Source organism: Lampetra planeri, chromosome 43 (genome assembly GCF_965212315.1).
Source record: "Lampetra planeri chromosome 43, kcLamPlan1.2.h2, whole genome shotgun sequence".
Taxonomy (NCBI): Eukaryota; Metazoa; Chordata; class Hyperoartia; order Petromyzontiformes; family Petromyzontidae; genus Lampetra; species Lampetra planeri.
Window position 1 is genome coordinate 9,913,272 of NC_136149.1, and position 13,504 is coordinate 9,926,775.

The 13,504-nt window shown below is 50.6% G+C and overlaps 1 protein-coding gene across 2 annotated transcripts in view; it reads right to left on the reverse strand.

Annotated features, from left to right (window-relative positions):
• LOC144732709 (high-affinity choline transporter 1-like) overlaps positions 1-13,504 on the reverse strand; it is a 90,589-nt gene that overhangs the window by 19,936 nt on the left and 57,149 nt on the right. The window contains exons 3-4 of one of the 2 annotated variants that reach the window (XM_078614293.1): positions 6,470-6,583; positions 5,200-5,355 (exon numbers count right to left, since the gene is read on the reverse strand). In XM_078614293.1, the coding sequence (XP_078470419.1) occupies positions 5,200-5,355; positions 6,470-6,583 (270 nt within the window). Of the gene's footprint in view, positions 1-681; positions 5,356-6,469; positions 6,584-13,504 lie in introns of those variants that run through there. The other variant, XM_078614294.1, reaches the window with a different exon arrangement.

Here is a 13,504-nt window from a genome sequence, read left to right on the forward strand (position 1 = left end):
AACTATAAGGGAATATTAAATTAATCCAAGACAAGAATCCAAGTCCCGGGCGAAGCCGGGTAGTAAAGCTAGTACTGTATATTATAAGAGACTTTAGGGAAGAGATGATCGGAAGGAGATGCCAAGTTGAGTCGTGTGAAAGAAGACAGAGAGAGGGAGAAGTGAGGTGATCTGCAGTATGGTGAGTGAGTGTGTTGTTGTGACCTGCAGTGTGGTGAGTGTGTTGTTGTGGCCTGGATTGTAATTGTGATTGATCACAGTGTGGATGAGATGAATCCGTGAGTCTGGTAGTCCTTATCCTCAACTTGGGTGCAGGAATCAATGAGGGTCGTGGGAACAATGATAGTGGTGGTGGTAGTGATAGTGGTGGTAGCAGTGATAGTGGTAGTAGTGATAGTGTTAGTGGTGGTATTGATAGTGGTGGTAGCAGTGATAGTGGTAGTAGTGATAGTGTTATTGGTGGTATTGATAGTGGTGGTAGTAGTGATAGTGGTCGTAGTGATAGTGGTGGTGGTGATAGTGGTGGTAGTGATAGCAGTGGTAGTGATAGTGTTATTAGTCAGTGGTAAACACCAGAGGTGTGGACTCGAGTCATGTGACTTGGACTCGAGTCAGACTCGAGTCATGAATTTGATGACTTGCGACTCGACTTGGACTTGCATAACAATGACTTTGTCCCACCTATGAGATGTGGACTCGAGTCATGTGACTTGGACTCGAGTCAGACTCGAGTCATGAATTTGATGACTTGCGACTCGACTTGGACTTGCATAACAATGACTTTGTCCCACCTCTGGTAAACACACACTCTCACACACGTAAACACACACATAAACACAGACGTAAATACACACACACTCGTAATACACACACAATACACACACAATACACACACACGTAAATACAACAACCGCCATTCACCACTAAGTGGCGGTGACGTCACCACGACGCTTGTGCCAGGCTATGTGCACTTTGAGGCCACGTGAAGTGTCGAACGCCTGCTGGCAGGAGGTCACGGGGCAGACCCAGATGCCACAGGTCGACTGACTGAGATGACTGGCTAATGCACCACCTGTGCCCCCTACTGTGCCCTACTTGCTGTGCTTTAGCCACCGGGCACTCCGCTCGTTGTTGTGAGCGTTGCTCCTCCGTCCTCCGTTGTTGTTGGAGGGTGACTGCCTCCAACTGCCCAGTAGCGTCTTTCACGAGCCTCTTCGACAGAGGCCGATCTTGACACCGCTGGTACCAGTCATCGGCAAGTCCACTCATCTCCACATTCTCCTGTACCACATCACTCCATCTCTTCTCTAGCCCGTGCCGCACCCATGTCGCCCCCTCGATCCGAACGAACGAAAGCTGTTTAGGCATGCGGTGGCTGGGCACGCGGGCTACATGACCCAGCCAACACAGCCTTGCCTGCCGGAGAAGCTCACCAATGGGACTTTGTCCAGATCTTTCAGGGATTTGTGAGCTCACATAATCCAGCCTGGTTAAACCCAAGATGGATTGTAGGCAGGCCAACTTAAATGTTTCCAACCGGCGAAGATGTTCCATTAGGGCAGGGGTCGGCAACCAAAATAACAAGAAGAGCCATTTCTTTCCAATTCGGTACAAAATTCAGTATTTCAAGAGCCGCAATGCATCTATGTACATACTGTACATACGTACATATCGTCAAGAAGCAGCCCGTAAAGAGCCGCATGCGGCTCCGGAGCCGTAGGTTGCCGACCCCTGCATTAGGGGGTCCACGTTTCGCAAGCATTGAGAAGGGAGGGAATGACTGTGGCCGAGAAGACCTGAAGCTTCATGCCGGAGTGACAGACCAAGTAGCTTCCACACAGCGTTACGCAACCGATGAAAAGATAATGCCGCTCGACTGATTCGGAGTGAGACCTCTGCTGTTAAACCGGAGCCGGTCATGAGCACACTGCCCAGGTATGGGAAACTCTCCATTCTCTCCACAACTGCCCTATCACCAATTGGGAGTTGTGGGGGTGGAGTGTCCGATGGTATAAAATACCCAGGCAGGTGCTTTGTTTTGGTTGGGCTGATGGTAAAGCCCCACCTCTTAGTGGCAAGCTCCAGGTTCAGCAGCAGCGCCTCCAACTCCTCCTCTGAGTGAGCAGCAATTATCAGATCATCCGCATACATAACATGGTTGACCAATAGGGAGCCATCCCTTGACCACACCCGGGCATCGACCAGCCTCCCATTGTGTCTGTACCAGATGGAAATTTCTCCGTTACAGCTATTGAAGACTTCATGAACTACGTGGTCGAAATATATGTTAAATAATGTGGGAGCCAGAGGACATCTCTGTCGCACCCCAAGGTGTACAGGGAATGGCTCAGATTCCCGGCCACGTAGTTTTACCTGGGCCCGCTCACCATCACGAAGGTCCTTAATGATCGCAAGCAGAGGGTCAGGGACTCTGAAAGCACGAAAAACAACCCAAAGCCCAGGCCTACTGATGGTATAATAGGCCTTGACCAGGTCAATAAAGCAGAGATGTAGGTCTTGTTGGAATTCCCTAAACCTCTGCTGTAGCAGACGGACAGAAAATATGGCATCTGTGCAAGACCGCCCTTTCCTGAAACCGCATTGGAGCTCCACAAGCCTCTCCTCAGCGTGCCTAGCGAGGCTATGTTGAATAATCCTTGCCAGGACCTTTCCCGGCACACTGAGGAGTGAGATGCCCCTGTAGTTGTTAGTCTGTGCGGTCCCCCTTCTTAAAGTGGGGGACCACCAGGGCATCCTTCCAATTCTGTGGAACCGGTCCAGTGGTCCAGACTGTTATGATGTAATGTAGGGCAGTTTGTGCACAATCGCCACCCTCAGCATTTCGCTTGGGAGATCATCTCTGCCCGGTGCCTTTCCTGGTCTCAGACTCTGGATCACCTTCAGTACTTCCTCAACAGATGGCACCTTAGCCAGCCACTCACAGGGGGTGACTTCTTATTCCAATTTTTGAGGCACGTAAATACACCCACACATAAATACACACTCACATTTTATATACACACTGCTGCACGGTAGCGTGCCTGGGAGTGTCACAACAGCAAGTTACTGGTTTGCCACACACACAATGTCTGGCAATGCACGTAAATGTGTAACCTCATTAACAGAGAAACGGAGGGAGCTGCTCGACTTACAATTCGGATTATCCAGCGCTGCAGTGAGAACAATTGGGCAAGTTTCCTAAGTAGCCTAGCAGTATAAAGTGGGTTAATCCAGAAGTCGCTAGTTCTATTCCACGTCCCGGTGGGAATGTTGAAACAATGGGAACGTTTATAGAATACTCTCAAATCTGTCCACCCAGCAGACTCAACGGGTACTCCATGGCCTATCAGCAGGTCTGCGTGTGGTTAAATATGGGTACACTCCAGTCACTTGCTCACTAGTGGTCAGTCACCTTTTCACTCTTCTATCGCTACTACAGTGGTTATCGTTCCCGTTAATTTCACTCGTTGATATCTCCTCCCATGGTGAGCACTCGATCTATACCAGACACTGACTGTTGAATCTCATCCACCCTGTGTTTAACCACGAACACTACAGGTCACAGCAACACACCCAATCCACTCGTCGTGCTGCCAGTCACAACAACACACTCACTAACGCACTCACCGACTCGCCCACCTACCCACTAACCACACAGCAGATCACAACGATTATCTTTCTGCCCCTTCTCTCGCACTGTTCCACAATTTAAATGCCCTCCTGTCATTTATTTATCCAAGCTCTCATAACCGTACTCAATTCAAGGAACGCATTTAACTCTTACCGATAATTACATATACATCGATTACATTTCGTATAATCGATGTATAAGCCATCGGATATATAATTATACATCCGATCTCTTCGGGGGGGAGGGTGTGCCAGATTTTTAAAAACGCCAGATTATCACTAATCATCATTATTTAAAATAAGCAATTATTTTTGTACATTCTTGCACAATATTATGTATTTAGGTGTTATGTGTATGTGTAGTGACATGGAATGGGTCACTGTGGCGCATAGCACTGGTTGCTGGCACAGAAGGGGATCAGAGGTGTAGTAGCCCTGTCTGCCAGCAGGATGTGATGAGCCAGAGAAAGGGACGTGGTGGGGCAAGGGGGACAGAGGGGGTACGTGTGGTAAAGCCCGGGAACCTTCTGGTGGGTTCTAGAAGGGGAACGTGGCCGAATGCGGAGTGAGGCCACGCTGGTTGTATAAAGGAAAGACCCTGAGCGAGGGTTCGGGGCTGTTGTTTGGAGTGGAACCGTCATACTGCTGGAGTCCTCGTCACCTCGTCGGCGTTGTTGGTCAGGCAGCCTGTTAGCTGTCCTGACCCGAGCATAGTTATCTCTTGTACCTATGAAGGCTATAATAAATATTGTGCCTACTACTATTCGTGTCTCCGAGTTATACACTACATATATAAAAAAAATACTATATAAAATTGGTACCTATAAATAAACATACAAATATACAAAAATATCCTACCATAAAAAGTTACTCTATTTAATGTAGTGTACTTACCACTCCAATCTCGAAGACTCTGCAAGGGGTGATGTTCGCAGTACTATTACACTCTTGTTTCAACAACCATGTGTATTTAATGATTGCCGGACTCGTTACAGCCTTTGGAGTGGGTTTGCCGGTTTCGCCGGATCGGCCCGGGCCCGCCGGATAATGGTGGAAGCCGGATAACCACGCACCTGATAAATGATGATCAACTGTATACATATATATTCAATTTGTTTTTAACTGTGTTTAATACATGTGCCAGATGACAGAAAGGCTCACGACCGAATGAGAGATGGGTACCGGATCATAGAGACACCACGTCTTAGAAATAATTTGCACGCATTCAGCACCCGGTGTATCATTAAAACTTTACGGTTCCCTCTCAGAATGCGTATCACAATACCGGTAGCAGATCTCAGTACTAATCAACTCCTGCCACATGTACACAGATGCCAGGTCAAACCTGGGCAGGTGGCAACCATATCTACCTCTCGGATTCGGCATCGACTCAATGTAGGTTGCATCCCTCCTTGCACGGTTCCACGAAATCGTGGAGTGAGATGATGGCGTTAAATGATGGAATGAGGTGGTGGAGCTAGATGGTAGAGTGAGTGAGATGATAGCGTGAGCTGGTGTAAAGTGAGATGGCGTAGCTAGATGACAGAGTGAGTGAGATGTGAGTCGAACCCAGGGCAGACAGGATGGCGCCCGACCAGAAGATCTCTCCGCAGAGCGCAGGCAGGAAGAGCAGGCCACCCATGCGTTTCCCGTAGAGCAGCTGGAAGGGATCGAGCATCGTCACGTAGCCCCGCGAGCGCATTGGCTTGGCGAAGAAGAGGCCTCCTGCAAGTGAGAGGAGAGAGAAAGCATGCCCCTTGTGGGAAATGTCACAACATGAATATGCAGACAATTTGCCTCCTTCACACATCTGTCCTTCCACATGAAAAAATAAAGTTAGTCTTTTTACACATCACAACAACCACATGGCCTTCTGGGAGTTAAATCTTCAAAAGCATGTGTTTAACACAAGAATACTTGAGGACCCACATCCAATAGATAGGTTCTTAGCCTATACATATATAGCAGTTTGCCAGCATTGGGTCAAGCAAACATGACTGAATGTCGAAACCGGTCCATAGCTTTCTTGTATCAAACTAATGCTTCTGAATATAAAATGCATCCCCAGAAGGCTGTGTAGCCGATTGGACGTTTTCAAACATGCTTTAAGTTGTTATGTGGAAAAAGCAACATGTGAAGGATGCATGTTATCTGATTCTTTATTTTTTACGGAATACAGGTTACCCAAAATATTGCACTATATCTGTCTGTAAAGTCTGTTATTGAAAAAAGGTGGCCGGTGAAAATAAACGTACATTCTTTGCGGGACCTGGAATATTGTTTCATAGTAAACATTATTTTTAAGAATTGTTGTAGAATAAAGTGTTAAAAAACGAGAGAGCACAAAGTTGCCACGAGGATGCTGTGCGGTGGACCGATGGGCCTAAGGTCACCGTCTCACCGACTGCTCTGCTCGCGGTGACCTTGTGCTCTCTTGCCAAGTCTGGCATTGAGAGGTTTTTTTTTACTACTGTGTAGGGCTGTATTTGAATAACACCAGTCGGTTAATAAGATTGAGAGGGCTAAGCTTTGTTGGCTATCACTACCCACCGCCTATGATTAGCCAGGTCGTGCTGTCGTCTGGATGGTTGGCAGACAAACATCAGCCTTAGAGAAGGTTGCCACCTGTCCAATAGTGATACGAATTGTCCAGGATTTGGCACCTGTGTTCGGGTGACAGGTTTGATTTGTACTGACATCTGGTACTGGTATTATTGTGTTGGACTTCATTACAGGATACTGCGCAGCTTTAGTAGACACATGACGACTAGAAACATGTCAAAGCTCGGTCCTGTGAAAAAAGTGGTGACTCTATACCCTTATAGCTGGCGACTCCTACCAAGAACGAGACTCATGGCGTATCCGAAGGGAGCTTGTGCCCACGCGAGCCCAGAGCTGGGCAGGTAGATCGCCTCTGCCGTCCCGTTGATGTATCCACCTCCCACCCACGTCGCTGTGCACACAATGATACAACAATACTGGTGGTGCTGCTTCACGCAATTTCATATCAGCTGGTGTTACACCATCACTCGCTCACCGCAGGTCCACTTCCTTTATAACTCTTCTACCACCACGATTACCATTGCAGTGAACTTCACTTAGTGATTCCTCCATCCCCGTTGAGGACTCGGTCAACCAGACGCTGTTTCATCTTACCTACGCTGTGTTCAACCACCTCACCGCAGGCCACAACAACACACTCACACACTCACCCACTACCTACACACTCCCACATCCACTCACTCAACCACCACACTCCAGGTCAGAGCATCTGCCTCACATCCTCACTCGCCCAATCACTCCCCTAATCCACTCTCCCAGTTACCACATTTCTGATACTTGCCTCGCACTGCTCAAGTTTATAATTTCCTATGGTCGTCTCTTTTTCCTAAGCTCTTACAATAACTACAATAACCTCGCTTAGTTCAAGAACCGTCCATAATCAACGTTTTTGGGTTTAAATCGCGTTATTTATAAATGTGTCGTAACCCTCCACCACCCGACACGGCCAATCAGTAAAAAAAGTGTCACGTTGACAAAAGACAAATAGTTCACTGCTTTAGCCCACCGGTGTGTTGAAGCGTGAAACCACAACATTTACAATTTTTTAGTACGACGTTTCGCTGGTAATTGCATCCAGCATCATCGGGCAATTCGCCAGAATGGTGAGGCTCTGTTCTGTCTCCCGTTCTTATATAGAGCAGCAGCAGGGTGACGTCATCATTAACTCATCAACTCATCAGGTGCAACGATTTGAGGGGGGGGGGTTATTGTAATTATATACTAGATTAGTAATCAGGCAGTTGTTACGATGCGAGTTGTAGATTAGTAATCAAGAACCGTGTTTATGTCTTATGTCTTTGGGCCTGTGCTCAGCACCTACGCTTAAAAACAAATTTCCAAAATTGCATGCAAAACATTTTTATTTGAGATAGCTTATACTTCTATTTAGTATATTTAGTGATGTTAACAGCTGTTCTCCACTGATTGCGCCCATAGTGTTCAGAGATGGCTCTTGTCTATGTAGCCATGCACCAAGAAACACATTTTAACGGAGCACATCCTATTCATGAGACTCAAAGCAGTTTAAGCACCGTGAGGGTTAGATAAATGCTACCAGAAAACATGACGTAGGCCTATATGCCGATTGGGTTTACAGAAGAGCACCAGAAAATCGAATTGTCAAACATTCTATAATTAGTGAGCGACTTCAGTTAAGATCTGCAACTTCCTCCTTGATCGTAGCATCTTAGTTCATATGGCAAAAAAGAGAAGTTGTTAAATATTCAGCTGAGAGTGTTTCAGCCATTCCATTGCTTTAACATGTGATTAACCATGAATAACCCAACCAAACATAGAGAACCATTGTAATTAATATAAATACATTAACCCTCCCCCCTCTGATTGGCTCACAAGAGACAATATCACATTTATCCCTCTATTTAAGACCGAAACAGTAGGATTTCTCAAAAACTCTGGCTGTTGCGAAACGTCACAGTACTCGAATTGTAAATCTTGTAGCGAGTTTACTCTCCAACATAAGAGTGTACTGAACTAGTAACGCATTGGCATGTTTTGTTCATGTGACAAACCATCCTAATTGGCTGTGTCAGGTGGCGGCGGGTTTAACGACACATTTATATTAACACAATATTACCCAAAACAACCCCTACATTGTGTTTAATCTGTGAGTTGGTCACTTGCAGATACACTGCTACCTTCAATTGCATATTTCTGGCTGTGCAACGTTTTATAGTCCACTAGTGGGAAGTACCCGGCGTTGCCCGGGTGAAAAATTATATTTCAAAACTTCTCTTAAAAACCTTACATATACATATGTAATACCGTTGAGGACTCTTGGACACCCGGGGTTGAGGCACACGTATTTATTCCGCAACAGTTGTCACAACCGCGGACATACAACACTGGAGGGGGTATCGGCCCCCTCACCTGGCTAGCTGGGAATACACTGCTAGCTATCTCTGACCTACCTCCTAGTCCTCCACTAACGGGCTAGGGGAGGCTGTCTGGCCCGACACTGGTAAGTCAGGCTACGGTACCCGGAGTCCCAGAGCACTAGCTCTGGTTCTCGGGACCACGTCACTGGCTCGGTCCTGCGCGGCCCTGACAAGGGCGGCGTCCCAGGGGAGTCCAGGGCTCTAGCTAGACGATCTTCGGTCTTCACTGGTTTAGCTTTAACATTCTGCCCCGAGCCCTCTGACACATCCCCCTTTATACTCAACCCCCGCTGAGGGGTGGGGCCCCGGGCTGCCTGGTGCGGACGTCGTTGAGAGCACCCCCCCCCCGTGCACTCACGTAGCCCCGTCCACTGTGTTTGTTTCCCATAAGCTGCCATGCATAACGGCTCTCTCTCTAACACCCCTACATCACCCCCCCCCCCCCCCCCCCCCCGCATAGCTTGCAGCCGTCCCGGCTGCCAACATACAAAAAAAACGACAATAAAAGCGCATTTACCCCCTGACCGCGCGTGTGCCTCACTATTTTTCAACAATAACAAGAACAACACAACAAGAACGCAACAGCAAGAAGAGAAAACAACCCGACGCACCCCCCCGATTAAATACGAATTCCGTAAAAACTGTCTATACACAATTTGCAGGGAACCCACCACACACACAACACGCAATGAACACAACCTATGTACACATCTTCCGGCCTCACAACAGTCTGCGCATTTTAGCGCGTGTCCGTGCAGCGGGCCCCTCACACGGGGTAACCCCGGGTGGTGGACCGTCAGGTGGCAACTGTCCGTCTCGGAGTGAGTCCTCATCCGACGCCGCGTGACCCTTGGCATCCCCAGGAGGGGTGATCGGGCGTGAGCCCGTCATTCCTGATGCACCTGGAGGTGGCACAGCCGGCAAGGCATTAGGTGAGCGCGACGGAGACGGACCCAGTGAGTCGGTCGACCCCCCACATGTTTGGCCACGCGTGTGTCAAGTGGGGATGTGTACCGCAACGAAGGGTTTTAATCTAGAGGGGTGGACGAACCACCGCCGCTTCCCCCATTTGATGCGCACGCACTGCGGTCGCAAAACCTCGACCACCTCCACAGGGCCCCGCCACGGCCGCACCAGCTTAGAGGAGGTTGCGAGTGGCACCTGGGGACAGTGCAGCCATGCCTTGTCCCCCGGCTTCCACTGCAGCATGTGCGCCCGACCCAGTCTGAGCCGCTCATTCGCTTTCTGACGGAGATCAGAGTTTTGCATGGCAGCATCCCGTGCCTCTGTCAATTTGGCCAAATTAAATTTTACATGGTCAGCCAATTTAGTTTTTCCCTGAGGCGCGGGGATCTGCAGCTGGGCACGAACAGGCGGGTCAGGTTCGCGGCCGTACATGAGGTAGAAGGGTGAAAATCCCGTAGCTGCGTGGGGGGCCATCCGGTACGCCGCCAATACCCCTTGAATTTGCAAGTCCCAATCGGTCTGTGAGTCCGACACCTGCTGTGACAACATTGACGCGATGGTCCGATGCAGACGCTCGACCATCCCGTCAGTCTGCGGGTGATACGGAGAGGTACGAATTTTCTTCGTGCCCAGGAACTCACAGACTTCTTTGAGCAATTTACCGGAAAAATGTTTGCCCTGGTCGGTCAGCAGCCGCTCCGGAGCACCTTTGTCCAGGACATAACCCTGAACAAAGGCCTCCACGATGGCTGCTGCCGACTGGTTGGCAAGGGGCCAGGCCATAGGCCAGCGTGTAAAATACTCCACACCAGTTAACAAATATCTATTGCCCCTGGGTGTGGCGGGGAATGGGCCCAAAATATCCAGCGCGACGAGTTCGTTAACTCTGGACACTTTGATTGACTGCAAGGGTGGGTTAGACACACGTGCTGGTGGTTTTCGTTGCGCGCACCGAGGGCATGACCCCAGTAAATCCCCGACATCCTTCGTCATGCCTGGCCAAAAATAATCGAGTTGGAGTAAGGCGAGGGTCTTTTGGGTCCCCAGGTGTAGGAGGCGCTCATGTGCGGCCCACACCGCCTTGCCCCGCAACCCCGAAGGGACCACCAGCCGATGTCGATGGGATTTTCCGTCCCAGTGCATCAGCAGACCATGCACCAATTCCCATGCGTCGGCATCACCCCTGCCCTGCCCAGCACAGCCGACGCGACGACGCAACCCGAGGAGAGAGGTATCCTCCATCTGGAGGCGCCCCCATTCATTGACGGGCATCCCCAACAGGGAATCTTTTCCCTGTTGTGCGATTGAATTTGGAACCAATGTTTCGTCGTGGCCGGCGGCCGCCAGGACCGGAACCGGTATGTCCCCTGCTGGCCTGCAACGTCCCGACCCCAGGAGGCATGCACATTCGGAGGTGGTTGGCATGCGCGACAGAGCGTCAGCATTTGTGTGGCGAACGCCCTTACGGTAGGTGGTTTCAAAATCAAAATCCTGGAGGATCTCCAACCATCGGGACAATTGTCCCGATGGCTGTTGAACTCGCAGGGCCTACTGCAGTGCCGCATGATCTGTGCGGACGGTGAAATGCCGACCGTACAGATATGGGCGATACTGTTGGATGAAATAGACAATTGCCAACAGTTCCCAACGGGTGACACAATATCTTTGCTCCGCCGGAGACAACACCCGACTGCCGTACGCAACCACCCGTTCCACGCCATCAACCACCTGGGAAAGCACGCCCCCAATACCTGTGTTGCTCGCATCGGTGTCGAGCAAAAAAGGCTTAGAAAAATCGGGGTAACTCAAGGGAGGAGCTTTTACCAGGGCGTCCCGAAGGGAGCAGAAAGCAGCCTCCTCCTCCTGACCCCAGTGGAACCGAACCCCTTTTGATGTTAAAGCGTGTAGGGGTTTCGCAATCATCGCAAAATCTGCGACGAAACGTCGGTAATACGACGCGAAGCCAATAAAACTCCTGACCTCTCCCACCGAGGTGGGAGTCGGCCAGGAGCTGACGCACTGCGTTTTGGCGGGATCGGTAGCAATACCTGAGCGCCCCACGATGTGTCCCAAATAACGCACCGAATCGCGTAACAGATGACATTTTTGGGGTTTGAATTTCAAATTAGCAGCCCGCATTTTTAGGAAAACCGCCCGCAACCTCTGGAGATGTTCGTCAAAAGTTTTACTAAAGACGATAACGTCATCCAAATAAATCAGGCACGAATCCCATTGCAATCCAGCCAAAACTAATTCCATCAAACGCTGGAAAGTTGCCGGCGCTGAGTGGAGTCCCATCGGCAACCGGTTGATTTGGAACAGGCCGTGCGGTGTACGGAAAGCAGTTTTAGGCTTTGAATCATTGTCCAGAGGAAGCTGCCAGAATCCCGAAAGTAAATCCAATGTGGAGAAGAATCGCGCTCCCGCCAAGGCGTCCAGCGATTCGTCCATCCGTGGGAGCGGGTATGCGTCGGCAACCGAAATTTTGTTAAGGCGCCGAAAATCAACGCAAAACCGCAACGAGCCGTCCTGCTTTTTAACCAGGACGATCGGCGCTCCCCAAGGGCTGGTGGAAGGAGAAATGATGTCGGCGGCTAACATGTCATCAATAGCCGATTTGACATGGTCCTTTTCGGCGGGACTTAACCGAAACGGATTCTGGCGTATTGGCGCGCTGTCACCTGTATCAATATGGTGATGCAGCAGATGAGTGCAACCCAAATCGTATTTGTCCCGACTGAAAACGTCGGAAAATTCCCGCAGTAGCGTTTTAAGCTGTTGACGCTCTGAATTTGACAGGTCCGTCGATCCCGCACAAAGCGCCTCGAGCCACCCTTCATCGCTGTCCGAATGTGGTCGCAGCGCAGGGACAGCACTCACGTGATTCGCGACGGGTTCCTCACAGGGCACCGGCGTCGCGTGAGCAAGCACGGTCCCCTGCGGGACCACCACCGTCTGCGAGCCCACATTGAGGACCGCGATGAAGGGGTCTCCGTCCCCTCTTACTATGGTCTGGGCCGGAAGTAAATGAGGTCCACTAACCCCGGCCCTAGATGGCCCCAGCAGAACCCCTTGGGCCCCAATGCCCTTAGCGAAGGGCCGCCGAAGTTTCAAAGGAACCAACATTTGTGCCCCCGGAGGAACGCGCACCGTTCTATCTACAAACGCCGGCACCGTTGCGAACGCCGTCCGACTCGTACCGGGGGATGGCAGAAACGCCATGCGTCGGCCTGACGGGAGCTCAATGCATCCCTGGTCGATTAATATCCTAATCGGCATTTTGGCCAGGAAGTCCGTCCCCAGCAGGCACGGAACCGCCAGCGAGGATGAAACAAAAATCGGCCCAGACAATTTAATATCCCCGATACAAATTAGGGCTCGAATCTGTCCGATGATGCCAAGTGAGCCCCCGTTAGCAGCAAAGAATGGCACGTTAACAGGCATCAAAGGATGGCTCTGGCCAGGGAGAATATTGTAAATTAACTCCGAAATAATGGTCGCCGATGCTCCCGTATCGACCAGGATGCGCACCTCGACCCCGTCGATGTGCCCCACAACGGCCGACGACCCCGACGACGCGGCTACAACACGATGGGCCAACACGGACCACTGGCTGGGTTCAATCTGAGTATCCAGAGCAGTGCGTGTTGGTGCGATGGTGCGCGATATTGGCCCCCCAATCGGTGCGGTGTATGAGTGTGTGGCGGGTGTGTGCGTGGGCCAAACATGTGAGGTGCCGCGACTCGCCGGGTTATGATGATGGAGCTTGGGAAGAGGGCCGGCGTCTCGTCGAGGTGTCGTCCCGCGCTGCCGAGGAGAGCGGCACCCCGAGGCGACATGGCCCCGGATGCCGCAGTTGTAGCAGCGCGGGAGCGCTGGTGACGACGACGGATGATCGGGATGGCTCGAGCCGCCCCGGTCCGCCCGTACTCCCGCTCCCTGCCGCCGTT